At 36.0% G+C, this 27,380-nt stretch overlaps 2 protein-coding genes across 3 annotated transcripts in view; one reads left to right on the forward strand and one right to left on the reverse strand.

Annotated features, from left to right (window-relative positions):
• LOC121421046 (tetraspanin-6-like) overlaps positions 1–12,633 on the forward strand; it is a 71,793-nt gene extending 59,160 nt beyond the window's left edge. For both annotated transcript variants that reach the window (XM_041615644.1, XM_041615645.1), the window contains exons 5-9: positions 1,998–2,072; positions 4,598–4,702; positions 9,369–9,563; positions 10,379–10,462; positions 11,582–12,633. In XM_041615644.1, the coding sequence (XP_041471578.1) occupies positions 1,998–2,072; positions 4,598–4,702; positions 9,369–9,563; positions 10,379–10,462; positions 11,582–11,650 (528 nt within the window). In that variant the 3' untranslated portion in view covers positions 11,651–12,633. The remainder of the gene's footprint in view (positions 1–1,997; positions 2,073–4,597; positions 4,703–9,368; positions 9,564–10,378; positions 10,463–11,581) is intronic.
• Positions 12,634–22,204: 9,571 nt separating this feature from the next.
• Positions 22,205–27,380, reverse strand: part of LOC121421066 (CD63 antigen-like) — a 7,880-nt gene continuing 2,704 nt past the window's right edge. The window contains exons 4-6 of the mRNA XM_041615678.1: positions 27,278–27,380; positions 25,338–25,421; positions 22,205–24,761 (exon numbers count right to left, since the gene is read on the reverse strand). The exon at positions 27,278–27,380 is cut by the window's right edge and continues 86 nt beyond it. Of these exons, the coding sequence (XP_041471612.1) occupies positions 24,687–24,761; positions 25,338–25,421; positions 27,278–27,380 (262 nt within the window). The 3' untranslated portion in view covers positions 22,205–24,686. The remainder of the gene's footprint in view (positions 24,762–25,337; positions 25,422–27,277) is intronic.

Here is a 27,380-nt window from a genome sequence, read left to right on the forward strand (position 1 = left end):
ATTCAAGAAACCCCATCTCCACCATCGCAAGAAGAGCGATTCTTGCTCGAGCAAGGCATCAATGCATTGTGGTCTGACTCCTTGAATAAATAATCCTGAGTGTGTCTGGACCTGTGAATTAGCGGGATAATTCGTAAAATAGCGTGCTATTCTGCAAATAATCCCAAGTTGACTTGGGATTGCGATCTTGAGATTGATCCTGTGTAGTGCGAACTAATGCAATAATTGCGTCTCCCTTACAAATAATCTCAAGATTGTTCAGATTGGGATAATTTGCCAGATCAGAAATAGCGCGCTAATTTGAAAACTCGGGCTGGTGCAGACGGCCCTGTCCTCTCGTATCCTACATTCCTTTATCACTTTTAACATTCTCCTTGACTTATATTCTTAGAAAACAACAGTTGTTCTTTTTTATGAATACAATGTTTTCAAGAAGAGTTGTAGACTTAATTAAAGAGAATTCTTACAGGTTTAAATCATCATCATTAATGTGGAGCGTTGTGGCCCAGTGGATTAGTCTCCGGACTTTGAAACAGAGGGTCGTGGGTTCGTATCCCAGCCATGGCGTAATTTCCTTCAGCAAGAAATTTATCCACATTGTGCTGCACTCGACCCAGGTGAGGTGAATGGGTACCCGGTAGGATTTTTCCTTGAACGCTTTAGCGCCTATTAATATGGCGGCTCAGCTACAGCCGGGGTAATAATATGATACCAAGTATCAAAGCGCAGTTGAGTATATGCACATAGTAAATGCGCTATATAAATAGACATATTATTATTATTTATTATCTGAATTCGATACTTTTTTAAAGATCTGACTTACTTTTGAGATGGCATCTGGGCAATTGTGTCTTGAAACCACAGAGAGAGGAAATGGCCCATATCCTTTTTGCATTAGGGTTTTTCCAATATTTGATTACATTCTTGATTAGTCAAAACTGGGATTATATAATCTGATAATCAGTCTTCACTCATCGTTCCTAACATATCGCTTTCTTGGGAGGGTTTCCACAAAGCATCTTGACAGTGATTTTTACCGACAAATGTGCTCTGAGCCAGTCAGATGCAAGGATTTCAGTAGCTTTTAACAGTTGTCAGTGATAATCTCTTATGTGTTTTATGAAATGCTCCTATGATGAAAGGACTTCAAAGGAGACCCTCCGTAAATTTGCTCATGGTGCTAGATTCCTTTATAGCACCCACCCTGTTCTCACTGGAATGATGGTGCGATCTAGCGCGCACTATTTCTGCAGAGAAAACTCCAACCCTGTTCTCACTGCAGCGATGGTGCGATCTAGTGTGCACTATTTCTGCAGGGAAAACTCCAACCCTGTTCTCACTGCAGCGATGTTGCGATCTAGTGTGCATTATTTCTGCAGTGAAAACTCCAACCCTGTTCTCACTGCAGTGGCGACGCGATCTAGTTCGTACTATTTCTGCAGTGAAAATGGAGCGAGTCTCTTCCAGTCAACCTTAATCTGCATCATTAGATAAGCTTTAAGATTACATTGAATGGGGATTTCCCAGGGTTCTTTTGAATAATAATAATAATAATTATCGGTATTAACATTTATACAGTTTCTAAGCGCATTGGAAAGAGAAAAAAGAAGTAGCAAAATACAGTGAGAGAGAACAGGAAATGGAATTAAGAGGACTATTTTGAACACTTTTGGGGGCTGGGGCAATTTTTTCCCTGAACCCCGAATATTTACTCTCTAATAGTAATAAGATGTTATGATAAAAACAAACATTAATTTCATTATTTATATCTTGAGTTTTCCATGTGACATTTATGCCCAATTTGTAAATCATCATCTCAAATTAGTTCCTAAATTGTAAAATTAACACTGTTTTTGCGGAACTCTTACAAGAATTTGCACCTTTCCACAAACGTACATGTAGCTGAGAACATCGTCATAATTTTGAATCTATTTTAGTATACCTGTCATGCCTTTCTAATATGTTTGATTTTCAATGTTTTTTTCTCTCTCTTACAGTATTTTCTGATAGTTCTGTTGCTGCTTCTAGCCGAGGTTGTTTCTACATCGTTATTATTTGCATTTAGATCACAGGTTAGTCCACTTTAACATATACAGTATACATGTATCTGTCCATAAATTTGTCATTTTCAGTACGACCCCACTCTCATTTACAGTTCTAAAACCAGTTTAATGGAAATCAGATTAGGGGAAACTAGTTGTACACGTACATGAGATGGGTACACTCTAAGTGGTCTTGGAAACGATGTTAAGTGGTCTTCCAAACCGGTTCAGAAAACCACCTTGTGATGTAATTTTAAAGATCCCTTTGCCTCACTGGTTTAAGCATAAGTGAGGACACAATCATTCTTCAGAAAGCGATCTTCGCACATGTTGGGCGTGCTACATCACATGCTATGTATAGAATGCACTGTAAAATTTTGTGCGAAACCTGTGACCCAACTGGGAGCGTTCCCATAGCAAGAAGACTGCTTTACATGAAGTGGTTTTGAAAGCCACTTTTGGGCGATCTTATGGAATGCTAGTGAAGCGATCCTCTAAACTGGTTTCCTGAACTATTCTAGTTTTAGGACAGTAAATGAGAACGGGGTCTACTTAGACTTGAAGGTCAAGTCCACCCCAGAACAATGTTGATTTGAATAAATAGAGAAAAATAAAAAAGGATTATGCTGAAAATTTCATCAAAATTTGCTGTAAAATAAGAAAGTTACATGTATGACATTTTAAAGTTTTGCTTATTTTTCACAAAACAGTGATATGCACAACTCTGTGACATGCAAGTGAGACAGTTGATGATGTCCCTCACTCACTATTTCTTTTGTTTTTTATTGTTTGAATTATACAATATTTAATTTTTTAAAGATTTGACAATAAGGACTAACTTGATTGAACCATGTAGTATTGCACGTGCTTAGGAAGGAATTAATCGTTGTTTCACATGACAACAGGTAGAACATTTGAATATTTCATATTTCGCATAATAGAATACAAAAGAAATAGAGAGTGAGTGATGTCATCAGTATCCTCATTTGCATACCGACAAGGATGTGAATAAAACTGTTTGTGAAATTAAGCGAAACTATAAAATGTCATAATTTTCTTATTTTACATCTGATGTTAATGAAATTTTCAGTGTTACTGTATGCTTGTTGGATCTTTCTCTTTGTATTCCAATCAACGTTTTGTTGGGGTGGACTTGACCTTTAAGTTTGAACTTCATTATGTCTGTCAAACTTACTTCCTAAATTTCTAGAAAATAAGCATTTTGACTACAAGATAATTAAAATCGAAATAAAGTAATGTGGAGTCTTTTGATGTTCCCTCCCCCCTTTGGTTTGCTGGGGGGGGGGGGGGGGTGGCATCAATAAAATCAAAGACGACAAGACTGTCAATTTGCAGGAAAGCTCATTGGCTTATCCTGAAGATCCCATTAGCTTGGTGAATGCCAATAGATATATCTTCAGTCTTGCTTGAGTTGCCTCCTTCCCGGGGGAAATAACTTTGATTGTGGCCGATATGTTGCACATGGACGTACACTAGGTGGTTTCAAACCGCCTCGATCACAAGAATCCCCGTTAAATTACGAGAACTTTTTTGGGCTAAAAAATACCCATTAATTATTCCTGCATTCACACCGCCCTGAAACATACCCTTTCGGGATAAGTTCCCGAAGTTACGAGCATGCGCAGTATGGTCTGATAAGTAGGCAAGGAGCGAAATTCAAAATCACTAGCCCAGCAGCCACCCACGCCGCCGCGCCCAACAACACGCTGGGCTAAAAGTTCCCGTAATTTGCTTTCACATCGCCAAAATACCTGTGACCTTGGAAAAATCCCCGTGAAAGTTCTCGTAATTTCGCTAAGTACCTACTATTTAGCGGGTATTTTCTGGTATTTTCTGATCGGGGTAAATTTGCCGATCAGAGAATACCTGGAACTGACGAACTTCGAAGCGGTCTGAAACCACCTACTGTCAGCACATGCATTAACATTCAAAGGGAAAGACGAGGGGTAACGAAATTGTGGTCTTCATAGATTGCCTGTCAATTTTTCCCAATGAAAAACAAAGGCTGCATTTTTCTTGTAAATTAGCAGGTAGTCATGGCCGCATGCAGGGGGGGGGAGGCCAATGCACCTCATAAATTTTTGAAAACTTACATATTTTTACTGAAGATTTTCACGAAATTCGCCCAAAGTATTCACCATATCCTTCCATTTGTCTTTGCAAAATACAAAAGCGCCTCAATGACAAACTCTGTTCCTTCGTTCCTTCACTGTCAATTTTTTTTTCCAAAAAAAGTTTACACGTGCTGCTCCCCCCTCCCATCCCCCCACCCCCGCGAAAAATTTCTGTGTACAGCCATGCGAGTAGTAATGATCAGCAAGTAGTACCAAATTATGACACTACAAATGTATTGTTTGACTTTGTCCATGTTTTTAAAAGTCAAATCATTTTTGAATTCAAAATTTGAAATGATTATACAGTAATACTATTGTTTGACTTTTCTCCCTCAATTCAGGTCAGATCATATGCAAATTTCAAAATGATTGTATAATAATGATTATAATACTATTGTTCGATTTTCTCCCTCTTTTTAGGTCGAATCATTTGTGAATTCAAAATTAGATTCAACGATAAAGACCCAGTATGGCGAAGAGAATCGGGACGGGACGACAGAGGCAATTGATGCCATGCAGAGGATGGTTAGTAGCTTTTGTTAACCCGTTAAATACTGAATTCCGTTATTCCTGTAGGCTTTGTGCAGAGACCATGCGGTTCCAGTTGGTAATGGGTTAATACCCCTTTCATTCAATTTGTGAATGCGGATCGGATGCAGCTCATTTTAGTTGTAGAAAGGCCTAGGAGCAGATTAAGTTGCATTGTGTGGGTTCTCCTTTTTGGAGGACTGTGGTCACACTTGATCCATTACATTTTTTAATTCATGAACCGGACTCCCAAATCAAATATTGCTGATGTGGTTTACGGTACACCATGTGGAGTGTTATAGAAAACAGTGGATAGAAGAAGAGAAGAAATGGATAGGCGAGAAAGTGGAGATTTGAGAGTAGAGTATTCTTTCTTGAAAATAGTCCTGAAAAGGACTGTAAACCAGAAGGAATGTTGAGTGAATGTTGACTGAAGACGGACAGTCAACCTGTCCGAAACGTCGAGTCTCTACTACTCATCATCTCTACTCGCTGTCTCAAGCCAGCATCTCCTCATCAGCTCTACTACTCAAGCTGTTCTCACTCAACATTCCTTCTGGTTTACAGTCCTTTTCAGGACGACTTTCAAGAAAGAATACTCTACTCTCAAATCTCCACTTTCTTGCCTATCCATTTCTTCTCTTCTATCCACTGTTTTCCATAACACTCCACATGGTGTACCGTAATCACATCAGCAATTGTACATGCCACCATGCAAACCTTCAAACAACACCAAATCAAATATGGCGGCTCATTCTGTAGTCAAAGGAGGGAGAGGGAGGAGGCGGAGGGGGGACTTTGAATCAATCAAATGTAATTGTTCTATAAATTCTTTTGCTCTTCTTTGGCCTGAACATTTTACTTATTAAGTTCTTCCTTTATGGAAAGGGTATCGTGCAAGCACACGCTAATTCTTTTCACCTCTCCTGTAGGCTTGATTTACTCTTTAATGCCTGGATGCTCTTGTTCCAGTGGGGACACGTCATTTGCTCCGGCGACAATTGCTCTGGAGGCAATTGATCCAGGCTTTAATTCATCTAAGATGCAGGGTTAGGGTTAGGTTTAGAATCGGGTATAGCGTAAGATCAAGGATTGAAGTTGATGATTCAATTATTGTGTGGAGTTTACGGCGGAGCGACTGTCGCCGTGGCAAATTCCATGGAACTGTTCCAGTTGGCAAACGGGAAAGTTGATCCTGCCAAGAAATTAGCTCAGTACACCGAGGAACGTGATATTCACTAAATAATCCAAAGATCGGACTGTACTTCATGTCTCCCCCATTCTTTGGACACCAAACATGTGTTCATACATTATTTATTTATTTGTTTGTTTATTTATTTATTTAGTCAGTCAGTCATTTATTTATTTACATACTTACTTATTTATCTATTTACTTACATGTACTTACTCACTCACTCACTCACTCATTCCTTCATTTATTTTTCATGTATTTATCTATTTATTCATTTATTTACATCTGTATTTATTAATTAATTTATTAAATCATTTATTTTAATTACATCTTTTAAAATGATTGCTTTGAAACATATTTCTGAATAAAATCTACATAGTGGTAGTTGAATGTATGTATTTCACTTTTCTCCTTTTGTTTTTGGAAATTGACCTTGTCATTGTTCTGAAATGTTTTCCCTGAATAATTAAAAGAGTGAAAGTTATGTAAGTATGTATGCCTTTCCTCTGGACCTTCAGATTTTTGTGAAGCAACTTTTTTGTGTACAAAGTAGTTTTGGGAAATGTTTAGATGATTGAGTTCCTGCTCTATCATCATCATGGTTACAAACTTTCAATCTATTTTTAAGTTGTACTCAATCCAAATCCAATTTAGCCCAAAACTACCAATACAAGACCACAGTCGTAATATACATGTAAGTTTGGTTTTTATAAGAATTTGATCTCACAAGTATAATGGAAATTGCCCAACATTCATTGGAAAACATTGCGCTTTACAAAAACAAAGCTAGAAGCTGGCTAGAATTTCTGTTACCCCAGCACTGCATGAACGTTCTGTGTCTTCATAAAACTTTGTCTTTTAGGGCTCTGAAATTGTCTGAATGCACCCCAAATTAGTATTGAAAAGCCATCTTAGCCTCAAGTTGCATCCATGGAGTTGTTTTACAATGGACTGGAGTCGGGAGATCTGCTGCAGTTCAGTGCCCCTTCTTACAAAGAGTTGCGAATGATCCGATCAATCACAACTATGGACGGCCAGCAACGTCAACATCCATCATGCATGTTAAAAACATTTTAAAACTATGTATATTCATGCATTCATTGTTTCTTTGAAAATTCACTGTGCTTCTCTTTGTTTACGAAAGACATTGTGCAAATTTCCCGTAGAAAAAATTATGACACTGATGGACTTTCATAGAACTACGACTGATTGGATCAATCGTAACTTTTTGTAAGACGGGGCCCAGATTTGATCCCTTTTGAAAGCAAGAGATTACCAATACTATTTTCTAAATCTTACTGTGAAATTATGTATATCCCCGCTCCATTTGTCTAACCTACATATAAGTAGTAGGCAGAAATGATGATTAGAAGGGTTATAACTTTTTGGTAAGGTGCCTACATGGATTTAAGCAATCTTTCTGTCATGTTGTAATCAAAGATAAATGGCATATGTACGTCTACTCACCCATTCTTGAAGAGGAAACAACTTTTATCTGTTGATCTCATGATTTGTAATTGTTTTCAAAAGAATTATACCCAGGCTTTGATGACAAAATGTGTTTGTTATCCTAGTATTGATATAGGCCTATCATTTTTCCACTCGAGTTTGAGTGTATTGAGTGACTTCTTCCTTAAAAAGGGGAAAAGGTCATTTAAAGTTAATTATGATTGTGTGTAATTGAATAAATTGCTTGTTGACTTTCAAAGCATGTTAAGAGCTCAAGTACAGATGGTGAAATCCCCAGAAAAACTTGAAATAACTTTGAGCATCTCTGTTAACATAACAATCGATTTGTTTTATGTGAAGAGGGCATAATATTTATTTATATAAAAATGGCAACATTAGGTGATTAGCAGAAGGAAGTTATAATTTTAATTTTGAGCATCTTTCAAACATAACAATCGATTTGTTTTATGTGAAGAGGGCATAATATTTATTTATATAAAAATGGCAACATTAGGTGATTAGCAGAAGGAAGTTATAATTTTGATTTTGTTTTGATTTTGAAAGGATTTTCGTCATTCAGGTGGGCATTACCTGAAAAATTAAGTGGGAGAGAGACAGCGTTCTCACTACCTTCCGAAAACTAGTTTACTGAAAACTAGTTTAACGTGTAATGAGAACAGTCGAAGCGATCATGATAGCGATCTTCCGAACTCGCGATGTAGTTTCCAAGATCCCTTTTCATCGTCAAACTGATTTTAGCATAAGTGAGGACACTACCGTTCTTTGCACATTTTGAGCACGCTTCAAATTTCGCGTGAAACATGTCACCCCACTGTAAGCGCTCCCGTAGCAACAAGATAGCTTATTTTTTCTCCATTAAAGCCTGTGTATAGCTTTGGTAAAGGGTCAATAATGTGATTGATAATCGAATACCATCTAATATGACAGTCTTGCTGAAGCGTAGAGACCGTTAGATATTTTTCCAACTGCACTTCTCTGAGAAAATTTCAAATATTCAAATCTTGGATATATAGCGCCCTCTCTCGGCGATGCTTGTTTTAAATTAAAAAATGGGCATTCAAGCACTTATCTTATAAATTTAGTGATTAGATATCCAAAAGTTACAGACAGAGAACATATCTTGAAAGTTTCAGCCCATTCCATGATTTGGAATAGGATTTAATTGAAAGACAAAAACACACAGATATTTTAATTTGATCGGGTGACCCGATCAAGTTAAATTTCCATGTAAAATCGCAAAATTTATCCTGTAAAACACATTTTCATTTCATATCCTCCACATCTTAACTGTTATAGGGCATATATCCATTCATATTAGCTAGCAATGAATTGAAATAGTGATAGGTGCATTTTGGTGGATTTACCAAAACTATATACAAGCTTTAAAGGGGAATCCAGCCTTGGCCATAAAATGTTGTGTTAGGAAGGAGAAAAATAAATTAAACAGAATGGTGAAAGTTTGAAAGAAATTGGACAAGCAATAAGAAAGTTATAGCTGCTTTAAAATTGAGATCACTAATACTATGTAGATTTCAAATTGGCAACTGGGTAAGTAAATTATGACAAGGGGCAAGGACAACTTTCCCATAGGCCATGTACTTTATTATCAGGGATTTGTGGTTTTCTCCTAAGTACCCATTCCCCTGGGGCAGTAATCTAAATATAACCCATGTAGTATATTGTTTTATGTCCTCATGAAAGAAAAATATAATCTGAAATAAAACTTTTGGGAAAAATGACATTTTAGCCATAATATGTATTGGAGTACATGGAAGAGTAGTCCTTGCCTTACATCACTATGACATCCCATATGGGGCCAATTTGAAGTCTCCATGGGTATAGTGATTACCAATATTAACAACTTTTAAAAATTCATATCTTTCTTTTTGTTTGTCCAATATTGTTCAAACTTTCACCTATCATCTTGTCTGATTTTTATTTTCCTTATAAAAACAAGTTTTATTTAAGTTGGATTCCCCTTTAACCTTTATCTTTCTCCAGCTCATGTGCTGCGGGAACCACAACTTCACAGATTGGGAGGACAGCGATTGGTATTTAAAGGAGAATCCGGACAACATGACGCAGACGATTCTTTACGTTCCTCAGTCCTGCTGCATCGCGGACGGAGATAAATTAAGGAATAGAGCGGTGTGTCAAGAATCGCCTGAAGATGTTAATCCAGAAAGGCATTCAGAGGTAAAAAAAACTTTATAGATCAAGAAAGAGTGAGTGATGGATTTTGATAAAGATGAGATAAAAAGATAGCTACTGGTAGATGGAATTCATCCCCAGAATTTATTTATCGGTACTGCATTTTGCTTGCTTTACTCTACGTTCCAAATCATAGTTCAAATAAAGAAAGATTTACAGACACACAGACAAACAGACAGACTAACAGACAGACTGAAAGACAGACCGACAGACAGATAAATGGACAGACAGACAGGCAGACTGATAGACAGACAAACAATACTCTGTAGACAGACATACAGACAAACAAACAAACAGACATACATGTACTAACATTCAGATAGACTGACAAACAGACAGATGGACAAACAGACAGACCAACAGACAGACAAATTGAATGACAGGCAAACAGACAAAATGACAGATAAAGAGACAGACAAACCCAAGTGCAAGATTTGGGTTTGCCTGCGCCAGTAACAATTTTATGTCACAATTTTAATCATCCAAGATTACTTCACGAATAACCAGAAATCTGAAGTATCAACGGGCAAACGGGCCTAGAAATATATAGCGTCATAAACTCAATATACAACTGTAGGTACATTTACTAATGATATTGACCGGTATTACTGCGGAGACTACACATTTATTTCCCTAAGAAGACCCTTATTACCCTCGTCATCACTCGGGCAATATGGATTTCCCTCGTTATCACTCGGGCAATATGGGGGCGACTTTTGAAAATATATGTCGCATCTCCCACAAAGTCAGAATTATATTTGTACTGTATTTTCAAATGCTGTATTTCTTATTAATTGCAGGGCTGTTTTAATGCTCTATATGCCAAGCTGCTGGACTACATATGGGTAGTAGGAGGTATAGGGATAGGTGTAGCTGTTTTACAGGTAAGCCTGACATTTTTTTAAAATAAAAAATACTATCAATTGCAAATTACCAATCGATCAGTTGATTTTAATTGAAACAATATGGTAATTTGGGCCTTCACATAACTGTTATTTAAGTCTTGGTTGTTTGTCTGAAACTTATTTGCAGTTTATTGCAAGTGTTAAAGTATTTTCTAAATGTGATTTATCATATAATTTTAATTGAATCAATCAATATATATATAGTAATTTTGGCCTTTCTTGAAAAACAACTGTAATTGTAAGTCTTGGTGATTTGCCTGAAACTTATTTGCACTTGATAAGTATAAGTTATTTATTGTATTTCTTAAATCAAATAATTTTGATTGACGTCATAAATATTCTTTGGTTATTTCTGTTGCAAGCAGCAGACCAGCGTTCAAGGAACTAAAATTGACCAAATGTTGATTACAAAGTTTCTTGTCTAGTAATATCTCTATTGTAAGTTGATGGAGACACTTTTGCAGTTCCTTGGTTTTTTGCTGGATGGTAGCAATAACAAATGATGTATGATTAGAGAGAACTTTTCCAAATTCAGTATGTGCTGCCGTTCTTGAATGATGGCTATAATTTTTTATTTGGCCATAAAAAACATACAAAAATTTGAATAATTAACCTGGGCTCATTGTTATACACTTTAAATTGGCAATGCAATGAAAACATCTAAATCACTGTTAAACAAATGGGCAACTATTCAGTAAAAAAATTTTTTTCGTTGAAAAAAAAGTTCTTTATTACACAATCACAAAAATTACATGTTTTGGGTAAACTTTTGTTTACTGACTAGGCTAAAAGCTTTGTCAGATTTGCCGTAGCTGGCGCTGTTGCTGTACTACAAAGAATGATTAATTTGGACTGGTGTTGTATCCGCATAACACTTTTTCAGAGAATGAAATTGAATAGAAAATTACTGTTTGTTTCCAATTTGAGGAGCTAAAAAAGATTAATTTTGATTGTTGCCAATTTGAGGAGTTACAGAAAATCAATTTCAAAGTCATGAAAGCTGTGTATCTTTATGGGTTAAAATCCGATGTTGGAACTGATTATCTTTGGGGGAAAACTACCTCTTAAATTTATTTTTGTCTTATTTTTCTCTTTCAGGTATTACTGTTAATATTAGCAGTCGTCCTCTTGCGGAATGTCATAGATGACGACGACTACGAAGATTAACAGCATGTTCCTTTTTCCATATATGATTGCTCTAGGCCTACTTTTGTTCCGGAATATGATTTTTTTTAAATGACTTTTTAAAATTAATAAATGATAACGTTGTGCAGTAGAGTCTGCATAACGTGGCTGTGCTGATAATACCTGGTATCTCAAAATTTAAATATTTTGATGACAGCTTCTCAGAATAAGCAAGATTTTAGAGTTATATCATGGGTAGCAACCTTTTTTTGCCTCCAAAGAGTTCTTCACTGGTGTCAGGAGACTGTTTTCAGACAATACGAGACCGCCACCTTTGCTATATATTTTTGAAATATATTTTCTGAGCTACATGTATCCTCAATTTTTTTTTTGGGGGGGATACAAGGTTTTTTGATAAATCGACCTTTCATGAATAAAATAACCATCCGATTTGAAGCATTATTTTAGTTTAGGGGCTAACCATAGTTGTAACCCTTTATAAAATGGGCCCCAGAATAAGCAAAGCATGTGCTATTCACATCTTCTATTAATCATATTTTGCCGAAGTTGAATAGATTTATGTGATCCAAAGACATGTTTACGACATAGGTGGGTTCACCTATACAATGGAAGACAATGATTAACACCGAAAGCGGACTGCACCTCAACAGAAGAAGAAATGTTTGTCATTTCACTACATAGACAAATGAAATTGTTGGTGAATATTTTTCACTATACAATGCAGCAGTCAATAGTACAATATTAGACCAGTCAATTTTAGTGGTGAATAATTTTCACTATACCACCCAGCAGTTAATAGTGAAATTATAGACCAGTCGACTTTGGTGGGGAATATTTTACACTTTAACACTCAGCAGTCAATAGTACAATTTTAGACCAGTCAATTTTGGTGGTGAATGATTTTCACCATACCATCCGGGAGCAGTCGATAGTGAAATTATAGACCAGCTATTTGTCCATTCAAAAGACTTGATCTGTACATGAGATTAAGGTATGGAAAATTAGAAGAAAAAATGAGTAGGAGACCCAATGCATGATGCTTTAATGCACAATATAAAATTTAAGAAATAAGTAATAGACCACTTACCAATTACATGTAAGATCCCATAATGATATAGACGAATAATTTTTTCCCATGCTGTACTTCCAAAAAATGTAAAAAGAAAATGCTATTACCCACCACATACATGTAAATTCTACACTTCAGTGAAGAGAAGCGGAAAACAAATTAATGTCTTGCCAAAGGATAAGCTTTATACAAATACTGTAGTATGTGCAGATGGATTTTACTTTTTTTGTACTTTGCACTAATGCATTTGTTGACAAAACTTTTTTAGTTGGATCATAACATTTTGATGTCATAGCAATTATATGGTGCTTTTAAGTCATCTGTATTGGACATACTTTTGTCAAAAGTAAATTAAGAGCTGCAGGTTTTGAAAAACATTTATTCATATTTAGAATAATATCTAAAATCTTGCCTTTTTAAATTCGAAGTGGAATATTTTAAAAACAATTGTAATATATTTTCAACTGTGTGGGTAATTTTTAAAGAAGTAAAGAAATTTTAAACATTTCTTACAGGTGTGCTATTTTTGTAGAGAATCTTGCCAAAAAAATTGGGTGTTTTTTCATATTCAAAACATGCAAATATTTGTAGCACAAAGTGAGATCACGAGTTTACACTGCACACTTGTAAGTATATCACAATATCCCTTCACGGTTTTACTTATGCATTCTTTGCCATGTGTTACGAGAGAAGTATTAAACTTGTATTTTATTGTTAATGTTAGGACGGTTTCAGAAAGGAAGTAGAAACTGTCGTTCTCATTTCAGACTTGCATCACGGCCCCCATCTTACAAAGAGTTACGATTGATCCAATCAACCTCCAATGTATGGCAATAAATAATGTCCTTTATGAACATAGTAGGTGGTTGCAGACTGCCTCGAAGTTCGTCAGTTCCAGGTATTTTGGAAATGTGAACGCAAATTACCCGTAATCTCCTGAAAGAAAATACTTGCTTAATAGTAGGTACATGTACTTGTCAAAATTACGAGAACTTTCATGGGGATTTTTCCAAGGTCGCAGGTATTTTGGCAATGTGAAAGCAAATTACAGGAACTTTTAGCCCAGTGTGTAGTTGGGCGCAGGCACCGTGGATGGCTGCTGAGCTAGCAATTTTGAATCTTGCACCTTGCTTACTTAAATCAGACCGTATACTGTGCATGCTTGTTACTTCAGAAACTTATCCCAAAGAGTATTTTTCAGGGAGGTGTGAATGTGGGGATAATTAACGGGTATTTCCTTGCCTGAAAAAGGTTCTCGTAATTGAACGGGGATTCTTGTGATCGAGGCGGTTTGAAACCACCTAGTGGAGCGAACCGAATTGTCAAGAAAACAATGAATGTGTGATCATATCTAGACATTTTTTTTAACAAACATGCATCTATGATGTTGATGTTGCTGGCCTTCCATAGTTGTGGTTGATCACAACTCTTTGTAAGATGGCCCTGGTGTCACTTGTCATTGTCCTTTTACAAGTGAAGCTGTTTTATGACAGGAGAGGGCAATATTTGAAATAAGCAATGAAAAAAAGATTGAGCCATACATGTATTTGTGTGTGGCCTTTTTTTATCTAGACTTAAAAAACCCCCCATGTATTTAGCATGTTGACTTTGCTGGCTTTCCATAGTTGTGGTTGATCGAATCAATCACAACTCTTTGTAAGACGGGATCCTGATGCCACTCATTTGTCACTGTTGCTTCTACAAGTGAAGAGGTTTTATGACAGTAGAGGGCAGTATTTTAAATAAGAAATGAAAAAGATTGACCCATACAAGTATATGTGTGTGGCCTTTTTTAGAAATCATTTCCTAAATCTAAGCAAGAGCTTAAGTTAGATAGTTCTTTTATGCACAACCATTTTTAAAATCTTGCCAATTAGTCTATTTATGAAATGATATTCCATTTTGCAGAGGCTGAGCAAATACTATTTTGAGAAAATGTAGGATATATACATGACCTTTTGAGAAATTTTCGAAACAAAGCATTAAGCCCATGCATATTAAGTTTGAAATCTGACGTATTGGTATGCCATTGTATGTTTTTACCTTTAACTCTTCATGCGTTACGTTCGCATTATTGCACATCCGTAGGCGTGTTTCGTTCGCATTTTTGCACAACCACACATTTCCCATAGACGTCCCCTGTCCCATTGTTTTTCGAACAATTGCATGCCTTGGAGCGCGCCTAGCTAAAATGTATAGCCTGGAGTGTGTTTATACCGTACAGGTGTGCCGATCAAGCGATCGCGGGTGCGACATTAGTTTAGCGTTCAACGGATTATCGCAGTTTACAAATTACAGAATCGTTGAGTTTTCCCCAAAAATCAATACATCCTGATTACAGCCAGGAAGTTCATTGAAAAAGGAGAGGATAAAATCAATAAAACCCTCCTCACAAACAATACCATGGCCAGGTTTATTGTTAGGAGTCTGTGACTCATGGCACGAATGTGAATGTGACCCTAAAATAATGCAACACTCAGGGGGTTTACAGGTGAACGCATGAAGAGTTAAGTTGGTCATAAATACTGTTCTTGATAAAGTAAAAATCCTGTCTAGAATGATTTGATCTTGAGAAAAATGTTCCTTTCAAAAGGCATTGGCACCAAAGAGCATTACATGTAATTTTTTTCTGTATGGTATAATGACTAAATCCGACAGAGTCTGCAAACTAATAATCATTATCAATAATCAGGCGAAAGATATGTTAAAACTTTCCAGTGCTATTTTTGTAGGGCACCAGTCAAAATCTGCTTTATGGTATTACAATTTACATAAGATCCTATGGAAATTTTAGGTTTCTTTTAGTTTCCTGGGGTTATTGGGGGCATTTCGGGGGCGACTAAACCCCAAGCCCCTATTTCCTGCATAAAACATGGCTCCACCGACAGGTATGATTTATATCGGCTCTTGAAAATCGACACATTTGATGAAAAGAACATTTAGGCAGATTTGATTGAATCTCTTTCACAAGAATAATTTGATGATGTTTTCTGTAGGGGATAACCACTCAATATAATATACAATATATGTAAAAGAAATTGAAAAAGTAAATTACACATACTTTTTAACTTACAGCAACAATAACCCCATGATATTGACCACATCTCTAAAATGTACATCAGCCTAAATTGGCAATGCTAGATGATTATGTATAGAAATAGATTTTATATCATTCTACTTTTAGATCTTCTTGATTTTGAGAAAGAAAATCATTTTATATTAGAGAAAAAAAATTGCGCTATGGGAGAGTTTCACTAATTTGTGTGAAATCATTGATATTTGCTACTGGATGTCGTGTACATAATGTATCTATACTCTCTATTGTATATAGGCGGATCTAAATATTGTATTGTTTAGAAACCTATGAAGGAAATGTGCTCATGTCGCATTAATTTTTTTTGTATGTGTATAGTACAGTGTATTGTCTATTGGTAGATTCAGAGAGTTACATGTTATGTTATTTTAAGTGTAGGTGTTAAGGTACATGTTTGTGGGGGAAAGTATCTTTTGTGAAAAGGGGGCCTTTTACTTGCAGTCGTATTTTGTGGGAAGGATTAAGGTTCAGTTTCACAAGCTTATGATGGAAATGCTATTTGCTAATGAAGGCATTTGTCTTTTTGTCTCTTTTGTACTCTTGGCTGAGTAGTGGGAATTCCATATTGGAAGTCAAATGTTACTTTAGATCTGGGCCCGTTTTCACTAAAGGTCAGCAATCGATTGTACATGATTGATAACACAATTCACATATGTAATTACATGCATCACTGTAATCAATCGTAATAATCAATCGTAACAATCAATTTTCTGATCATTCTTTATCTTTTGTGATTCAGGGCTCAGATCAAATTTTATCATAATTAGAAAATTTAATTGCAAATTTTGCATTTCATTTTGGTTTGGGATTATTCAATATTATGCACTTTAGATAGTGGATGTAGAAAAAATTGTCGAGCGTTTCTACTTTCTGATTTGTCACTTTATTACCTCCCTACCCAGAATAAATGTGCAAAAGTTTTTACAAACTATATCTATATAGCGAGTCTTCCTGGAGTGCATGTGTTTACTGTTGTGTATACTGTATAAGAAGGAAAGTGAATTGAGCCATTTTGTAATTACAGTGTGCGCATAAGCAGATGATAATGTTAGTTATTTACATAGCGCAGACCTGACAACCTCTTGGAATGAAAAATTGTATTCTGTGATAAAAAAAGTATACCCCCCCCAAAAAAAACTGTATTTCATAATAAAATTCATGAGCGCGCATGCCATGCATGCAGTTACTATAGTAACAGTGCTTCTCAACCAATCAGAATCCAGGAAAGTTGTCAGATCTGACAACTTGTCGGATGAAAATATTGATGAAACGCCCCCCAGGTCTGCACTCGAGCTGCATGCAAGCTGAAATACGCACTGCTCTTGCTCTTGAAAAAAATCAAGTTACCAGAAATTACATTGATCCAATAATCATGTTTGTGTATTAAAGTTTTATGAAATAGAGATATATCGAGATTTTTCTCAAAATATAAAAGAAAAACATACTGTCGTATTTTTGTTGCAAAAATATACTAATACGCCAAAAAATACTGGTTGGCAGCTCTGATATTATCATCTATCTAGTATTCTATTTCGAGGTGCACAAGAAAACGTATAAAGAAAATAAGAGATTTTGGATGAGTGTGTTTGTACCAACAGCTGATGTTTATATAGTTAGAATTCATAAGACTTTAGTTCAGATATACTTTTCAGTGTTGGGTAGGTAAGCTTTTGACCATAGGGGTTACAATATGGGGGTGTGCAACAGGGGCCACGGAACCGGGGGGCTTCAGCCCCCCCACTTTTTTCCAAAACCGTGTACAAAAACGCAAAAATGACCATACAATTGTGATTTTTAGCATGTTCAGCCCCCCACTTTGAAAACCGTTTCGCGGCCCCTGTGCAAGGAAATATTCGCGATCAATTGCAAATATTTTGTTGCAATTTTACAACTGATAATTCAATGTTAGTTATAGCAAATCAGATTAAACTTCTTGTTTCAAGGAGCAGATTAGCAATCACTAATTCGCAGTTAACTGCAAGACATGCGATTGATTTACGGACCAAAAGTAGACTTGCAATTAATCGCAAGTTTCTTGCAACACCCCCTATATGTTTTATTCACAACACCTAGTAATGACTTGCAAATGTGAATTGGTGCTAAAAAGTAGTGAACACCACCAGAAAATGAACATTTAAAGTTCTGCCATGTTTTAGATAAACCCCTCAAAAAAAGTTCTGCAACTCAAGTTTAAGTGCTAATAAATTTTTCAGTATGCCATCATCATATGGAAAAGTGGTATCATTGGAAAGTATGATTATTCATCTTTACGATCATGTGTCATTTGTAATGCTAGTGTTATCATGAAATACACAGACATGATAATAAGCAGCAATGTTAGAAATGAAATGTTGCAAAATGCATCGTTTCCAATAGAGAATCTCCAATTGTTTCGAGGATGGACCGAGTGCATTCACTGTCACATGCATGGTGGAAATTCTATAGAAATGGAGACTCTTGTTAGAAATCAATGCATTTTGCAACATTTCACTTCTGACTTTTCGCAATGTTCGGGGTGACTGCATATTCCATGATTACATAATCACAGCAAATGGCATGTCATTGTAAAGATGAATAATTCAGCTTTCAAATGATACCAGTTTCATCTTCTATACTTCATTAACCAAAAAGATATCATCCCCAAAACTGAGTTGCAAAACTTTTTTGAGGGGTTTATTTGATTGTGAAAGCAGGTGATATATGATATATTACATTCAATAAAGTATGTTTCTCTAGGCTCGCCGAATATTGTAGCGTTGTTTTCTACATTCAACACTCGACATAAAGGAGAGGGTTTCTTGGAGGGGTTCACTAACTTTCGAGCAAAAACTGTACATATACATCAACCGAACCGTGTAGGGCGCCCTTTCCCAGCGTTTCATTACATGCTCTATTTAGTAGCGGGTACATGCAGTTTTCGCTCGGTGATGTACGAAGGTTTCAAGAACTGTAAATATATTGAAAATGTCTGTCAAATGATAAAGAACAGCTCAGAGGTCTTTGACAAAAATAAGTGTACGGTAAAAGCAGTTTCCTTTCAGAGCTGAGAAAAAAATGTTATATCGCTAACCCTGCGTTTTTGCAGGGACAGATAGTAACGTACTATTTACCGTGCTAGCCCACTTTGCTGAAACGTAGTATGAAAAACGAAGTGGGCTAAGCTTAACCACAGGAAGTGGGTGGGGCTAAGACCGCCCCCTCCCCTAGCCCCACCAATTTCTTGGGGTTAAGGAACAAAAAAGTGAAGAGTGAAAAGCATATTAGTTGTTAAAAAATAATATATCAGACATGGATTATTTTGCAGAGAAAGAAAGATTTTAGACATGCATTACTAATAATCATCCTTTGTACTATTTTGAAGTACATTTAATACGAGCAAATCACAGAATTACATGATTAAGTTATGTACACTAAAGCAAATGTTCAAATACATATTCAAATACATACATCTACATATAACTTATACAAGAAGAAAGAAACGCATAGACGAAGCTTATCTTTACCCAACCTTAATATCTAATTTAAGCGCAAAATGGTTCTTTTACAGATGACAATGCAGCACCATCTTCCCATAGAAACACACTTATACATGTCTTAAAGGGGAATCCAACCCAAATAAAAACTTGTTTTTATAAGAAAAAGAAATATTAGACAAGTTGATAGGTGAAAGTTTGAACAATATTGGACAAATAACAAGAAAGTTATGAATTTTTAAAAGTTGTAAATATTGGTAATCACTATACCCATGAAGACTTCAAATTGGCCGCTTATGTGATGTCATAGTGATGTAAGGCAAGGACTACTCTTCTATGTACTCCAATACATATTCTGGCTAAAATGTATTTTTCCCAAAAAATTTCATTTCAAATTATATTTTTCTTTCATGAGGACATTAAACAACTACTACCTGGGTTATATATAGATTACTGCTCCTGGGGAATGGGTACTTATAGGAGAAAACCACAAATCCCTGATAATAAAGTACATGGCCTATGAGAAAGTTGTCCTTGCCCCTTGTCATAATTTACTTACCCAGTTGCCAATTTGAAATCTACTTTGCTTGTTCGATTTCTTTCAAACTTTCACCATTCTGTTTAATTCATTTTTCTCCTTCCCAACACTATATTCTATGGCAAAGGTTGGATTCCCCTTTAAGTGAAGAATGCATGACCTACTGAAATGTCCATTGCTTACATGGAATAATACATAAATGTATTGTAAGATAAGCTGGTTTTAGTACTAACGTAGTAGCTAGTATTTGGAGGATAGGTTGCGTTTCATGAAACTGTTCGCAAAGTGGCGCATGACTTTTTGAACAATGGGACCATGCTTTTACGTGCTCCGGGACTTATAGGCCCGAATTAGCAAAGGTGGTTTCCTTTAAAGTGATTGGTTAACATTGGTTTGACTTTTAAAAATCTGAGCTAGAAGGTCACAAATGTCACCTGTGTCTGTGATATGTTACAAAAATGAAGCCCTGAAAAAATTGCGTTCGAAAATCATTATTTAGTGCTTCAAAAATTGAAATATAAAGTGACCGGAAACACAATCTTAATTTCATCCCATACACTTATGTGTACTATTTAGGTGTCTATAAGACGCCTATTTACAAAATCGGGGTTTGCCTTGTAGTTTTAGCTTTTCATTCTCAATAATGGTTGTTTTCAGGGTTTATTAGTTCCAATACATGCACTTGTACACATGTTTCATCTTGGTTTGAGAATTTTTTAAATCAGCTGCTCACAAAGTTAAACAATACCTTTAAAACCACAGTTTTTCAAAACCATGGGTTTCAGAAACCATGGTTTTTAAAAAACATGGTTTCATTTGAAACCACCTTTGTGAATCGCAAAATCAGTAAAACCCACAGTTTAAACCATGGTTTTTGCAAAAACCACCTTTGTGAATTCGGGCCATCATGTAGCACGAGATAGCCACCAGTTATGCATAAAGTCACACGCAACTTGTAAACTGATTTATGAAATAACCTCCCTCCACCCCCACCTGGTATTACAACATGTTCAATAGGCCACTTTCTAAAATGAAATTCCAACTAAATCTATATGCCAATATAAAATCCATGTATGCAATATTCTTTTTCATCTTTTAGGGTAAATTTACTTATCCAGAAAGGGTATGGTGGGATGGGTGGGTATGCATGCGGAAACCATTTTTTTTTAAATTGAGGCCTGAACGAGTTCTCATAATTTTACAGGTATTCTGGGGATGAGATCTGTCAAAAATTACAATTATGTACGTAACTTTCCCATCCGATGGTAAATTTCATGGGATCCTTGATTTTGATTGGCTGTTGATCAGCGTTACCATGGTAGTCACCATTGGATGGCAAAGTTACTGTAATAGTAACTATTACGCAACAGGGCCCTGGTTAAAAAAAGATTCAATTTTGAGTAAAAAAAGACAATAAAATGGGGGCCTATCAACAATTTACAATCCACGCTAAAAGACACAGTCTAAGTTGCATTTCAAGGGAGTATCCCTAAATGGCAAGAAATATTAATATTATTTGTTGTAAAAGGGATTTTTAATTTATCAATAAAAATTTTCATGTCAAGAAATTGATAAAATGTCCTTTGGGGCAGATACATGCTAAATCAATATGTGATGGTGCTAATTAACTTATGTTTACCACCCTCTATACATATAAATACATGTATCATGTACATCATAAAAATTATAATTTGTGCAGAATGAGCTGTATTAAACGTGAGACAGGATATCATTCCAAAACAAATTGCAACTACGTTGGAAAACAAGTTTAATGACCATTGACAAGGACTACCACACGTTTTAAAACAAAATGGGTATTATAAAAATATGCATTTATATACACTGTTCATCTCCCTACTGTACTAGTTATATGTCTATATATTGTGAAAATAGCTACGATACACCCAAGCCTCTAAAATACACACAATTATCATGTGTACATCACATGAGTACACTGTCACATTCAAATACATTTATATCTAGTACCTCTTTCACAAACTCAGAGATGCCGGAAAAAAGGCATCTTTTGGTTATAAAATGAGTTTATGAGCGAAATGGGAGCAGAAACAACCGAGATTTATCTTTTACACCTAACAGGATCAATATGTTCAATGTCACAGATTTTGACTTATCTTTTTTGTATGCACTGTATGACCATATACGCATGGGCGGAAATCCCAGGGGGGACGTGTCCCCCTACTCAAAATAGTAGGGGGGACACAATATCAAATGTCCCCCCTACTATTTTGGGTCTTTGGTGATGCTAAGAAATATATAACTCAAAATGGGAATAAGACGAGCGTTTTGGGACGAGATGACCTTTTTTTTTTGCTTGTCGAATATATTTTCGTCGAAATTACCTTAAATTTTAGGTAATAGCCTTTTTTTTTTGCTTGTCAAATTTTCCAGACCCTTGTCCCCCCTACCTTTTGGGAGTGATTTCCGCCCCTGCATATACGGTAACGTTTATGCCCATACACCAACTGCATGTAGCAAATCGATGGCGAAATTGTAAAAACTTCATGTATCTGAAAGTTAAAAAATTTGAGCAAAGCTCAGAGAAATCTGTATGTAAGAAAGATGGCTATGGAGGCAGCCTCGTATCGTCTGAAGACAGTCTCTTAAATTGTATTAATTATAAAGATCTCTTTCTTGGCAAATACCACTTTTTGTCATAACTCCAAAATGGAGCTTATCTGAGCTACTCTATTTGTTTAATGAAATTTGAACAGCCCACCAACAGAATACAATTTGGATTTAGTTTGGTTGTTAAGAGTTACGGAAAACGAAAGCTTTGAGTTTACTCCAATCTTCAAATTGGCAACAATCAGGGGACTGAATTTGTGAAAGAGGTAGAATTCTTTTTCATTCCTAAATCACATGTACACAATACATGTTAGATATATTACTTAGGCTCATACAAAAAAACATAGTAGTCATTATAGAATAGATATTATCCTTTATACAGTTTAAAGTTCTACAAAGTATAATTTAGTCTATTTGGGGATATTCACAAGAAATGGTTTATATAAAAAGCTATTTAACCTTCTATGAAATAGTAAAAACTATTGTACTGGTAACGAGTTGGACTACATTAAGAGGGAAACCCTGATTTTTTTAAAGTGTACTTTTATAAAATATTTAATACTAAGCAGCAAGTACAGAGCATCTGTAAAAGCATCTTATAGCTCAAAAGGAATTCTCTTTGTGCCAACTTTATCCAGTATAAATTTTGCATGATAAGAGATCGATGAGGCCTTATAAATTGGTCTCTGTACTTATTCTTTGATTCCAAATATATATAAGATATATTATGCTGCATTATATATTAGATATACAGTACGCTATTAAACATTTGAAAAGAAAGCTCTGCATCTGAGTATAAAAAAAGTTAAGCTTCTCGATATGACTTGATAAATCACCATTTTTATCCCTTTTCGCTATTGTAAAAAATAAGATGCTTTTTTATAGATTTTTCACTCTTTGAAATGCAATATTCAATGTCATTGTGAATTTTCATTTAGTGTAGATCCCTTATTTTTCAATCTAATTACTTATTAGAATTGAAATGATATTTTAAAAGGAAAATAGTGCATAATTTATCAATTCGTGACAATTTTAATCATATTCAGAAAATGGACAACATTTTCATTTGTAAAAACATTTACCTTCTCAATAAAAAACCTGATGAAATTAACAGTAGTAATAAATGAATATATATTTTTTCTTCAAACAAGCACGTAGAAGGGTTTAGAATGATCTCACTTAATCATTCATGTATAAATGGAGAACAATTATTTGGCAATAGTGGCAACCACGTGCAATGAAACAGATTGAAGACAGCATGTAATATGCCTATTGTGGATAATATCCCTTTCGTAATACATGATCAGATCATATATCAAATATTGGTTTACATGTACATTTTGAATAAAGCATCCTTTTTATAGGAGAAAAAATCCATAAAGCAGACCCCATTTTCAGTTTTAACACCATATTCAGCCTCATGTTATACTGTTTTATTTATTAATTGGTGCCCAATTTCCTGAGCATTGTAAATAAAAAGAAATGTTATCATAATAATGTTTTTATGCAACATTCATGAAGTGCTTTGTACAAATGTTACAAAAAGAAATGGGGGCAAGAAAAAAGGTTATTACAGCCCAAAACATATTCAAAAGTACTTCTGACAACTCATATTTTAGTGATTTCTGGAATAATGAGATCTATATATGACCTAATGGGTACTAAATTTGATCTTATTCTGGGTATTAAGGTGGACTTTTAATGGTCCAGTGTTGTTTTTCGGTTTGATAATGGTCCAAATCACATCCTAAACTCTCAGACATCCTACACTGTAAAACCTGCGGTGTTTACTGACACCTGTTGGAGTCCCTAGAGGGCCACATCCTGAGGTGTTAAAATTACAACCGAGAAAATGAACATAACACCAAAGAGTGTTAAACTTACAACAAAAGGTGTTAAATAAACACTGTAAATTATACAACCAAAGGCATTTTTATAACACCCATGGGTGCTAAATGAGCACTAACACTGTAAAGTTAACAATGAAAGTTGTTATCATAGCACCCATGGGTGCTGAATGAACACTAACACTGTAAATTTCACAACCAAATGATGTTGAAATAACACCCCAAGAAATTAAAACCAAAGTAAGATGTCTTAATTGTGTGGTCCTGTATGAAAACCCAATTAACACCTTTGTTTTAGCAGTGTATAGAATCCTCAAGAGATGGTCCTCGGTGGGTCAGAACATCTGTAAGTACTAGACTAAGTCTAGACTGGACCAAGTCCCAGGGGAAGGTCTAAGGGGAGGACTAGGTCCTAGTGAAGGGTCTACGAGTAGGGCTAGGATCTAGGGGTTAGGCGTAGTATTTGTTGTCGTCTTGTCTCCGGATTGCACAGCAGAGGCAACATGAAAAGATCATTCCAAGGAGCTGAAGAGAACCAAAAAGAAATGAAACAAATAATTACCAGGTAAGTACTGTACTTTTCACGAGAGCAGAACCCATTCTGAAAAACATGTATGAACAAGCTTTTGAGAGTGTTCAAAGAAGTCCTTATAAATATAGTCCTTAATTTGAAGAAGCTTTCTTATTCACAAAGGCTTAAACGGTTGAATATCCAAACCCAAGCATATAAGAGTTCTGGGTGACAGCATAGAAACATCCAAACAACAGATCATCCCAGAGGACAGAATAAAAACTGTTTACATCCAGGACAAAAACACAGATATATAGAAATTCTTTTTTATGTAAGAATGTGTTACACATAGCATAGTCTATACAATGAGAATGCATATAGACAACACATCTTTTGAATAATGTGGCCTACAAATTTGCTTCGACTCAGGCCAAGATTCGACTTATCGAAGGTCAGCATAGGCATGAGTTACCCGTACAATGTTCCTTCCCCCCGAAGCAATATTTCCATTGTTCCTCCAAGTTGCATGCAAGGAGAACAATGCTATCTAATGCCTTTGCCTGGCATAGCACCAACATGTGTTTACTTACTTGTACAGCACCGACACCAATCGCTAATCCAGCCACAAGGATAGTGTTCTCTTCTAACATTGCAAACAAAGCTTCGGAACACCCCTACAACAAAATAAGAAAAAATAGAAAATGTGGTTCAATGCCTACTTACATGTAGCAGGTTGTACGCGAGCAAATGGGAGGCTGAATGTCAAACATTCGTAGCGTTGCACACATGACGGACCATCCAAAATGTACCGTTGCAAGGCTTTAAGAGGTGACATCACAATACAATTTAGTTCATCGCGCTCAGTAAAAATGAAGGTGCAATACGCGTACAGCCTGCTGGCTAAATGCACAATGCTGCCCAAGGTCAGCGTCATGTGCCCTTGTGGGATTTTGCTTTTCGCTTTCAATATATTTGCTCCCGTTTCATAGATTACTGCAGGGAAAAAAATCTTGTCTTTTCATATTTTTACTTGATTCCGAGGTGTTGTATAACACAAATAGTGAATACTCATATTCGTGCAATGGTGCGAGATTTCGGATTCGGTGAAAGAGACGCTCTATTTAGAGATGGCTCTATAAAGCATCTTTCTTTCACCTCATGTGAAATCTCGCACTCATGCCTATTTGCTATTTGTATATTGTTAATTGACTGAAGGGAGGCAAGTTTGCTTTCATCATTAGCATACTGACGTCTACCAGGTTTTGTTCTACTTGGATCGCTAAACAAGTCCTGTCCGGTGAAGGGTACAAGATCAGGGTCCTGTCTAACAAAGAGTTACAATTGATCCGATCAATCGCAAATGTGTGGACATCCACCAGTGTCATTATTTCTTCGACAGGAAATTTGCACAAAGTCCTCTGTTAACAAAGAGGAGCAAACTGCATTGTCAGGACAACGATAAATGTATTATTATACATCATTGTCTCGAAAATTTCTTGAATAAACTTGCATTTTAGGTGTTGCCGTTGCTGGCTTTCCATAGTTGGGGTCGATTGGATCAATCACAAGTCTATGCAAGACAGGTCCCAGGTTTTGGTGATGATTGATCTTGCTTTTGGGGAAATTTCATTGTTTACAAGATATCTTACGCTTATATATCTGTTGTTCAACACTGTATGAATTGGCAGCCGAATTAATTTCCCAGTAGGAGCTGTATATCATCTATTGTCGGACTGGTATGGGCCCTGTCTTACAAAGAGTTGCGATTGATCTGATCAATTGCAACTATGGAAAGCCAGCAAAGTAAACGTACAAAATGCATTTTGGTTATAAAAAATTTCTAGAAATGAATGAATATCCATAAATTCATTGATGTCATGACAATTTTGTGTGTTCTCCTTTGTCTACAAAGGACATTTCACAAATTTCCTATAGAAAAACATCATGATACAATTTATTTGATCAATCATAACTCTTTGTAAGACGGGGCCAAGATCATGCGAAGGGAAGGTTCACTACCCCATAACCATGAATCAGATTAGGCATTAGTGTTAAAGCATTAGTGTTTGGCCCTAAATCACAAAGGTGATTTAAAAAACCCACGGTTGAGTCCATGGTTTATGCAGAATTCCTGTATAAATTACAATTAATTTATCACCTATGGTGAAAAATGTCCAATGCCGATGCATGCTTTTGCCACAGTGTGCCAAACTGACGTCTGTTGCCGTGGTTATCCACGCTATTTTATTCATGAGTCCACTGTTTTGAATAATGAGTCCACTCTTCAAACAGTGGACTCGTGAATAAAATCTAACCATGGTAACAGGCGTCAATTTGGCGCACTGTGACAAAAGCAAGCATCAGCATTGGGATTTTTTATACCAGCACACGATATGCGCTAAATTAAGCGTAATTTGTACAGGAAATCTGCATAAACCATGGATTCAACCGTGGGTTTTCAAAACCACCTTTGTGAATTCGGGCCTTTGAGACACACCCCCCAAGGATCAGACCCACATCTTTGACTTACTGTCAAGTAAATGGATGGAGTTGGCTGACCCCTCAGAACGTTGATGAAGGAATTGATGGTCGCTTGGCCGATGGCCCCGCAGTTTTCCGTCATTTCCGTGCAG

The sequence above is a fragment of the Lytechinus variegatus genome, chromosome 9 (genome assembly GCF_018143015.1).
Source record: "Lytechinus variegatus isolate NC3 chromosome 9, Lvar_3.0, whole genome shotgun sequence".
Classification (NCBI taxonomy): Eukaryota; Metazoa; Echinodermata; class Echinoidea; order Temnopleuroida; family Toxopneustidae; genus Lytechinus; species Lytechinus variegatus.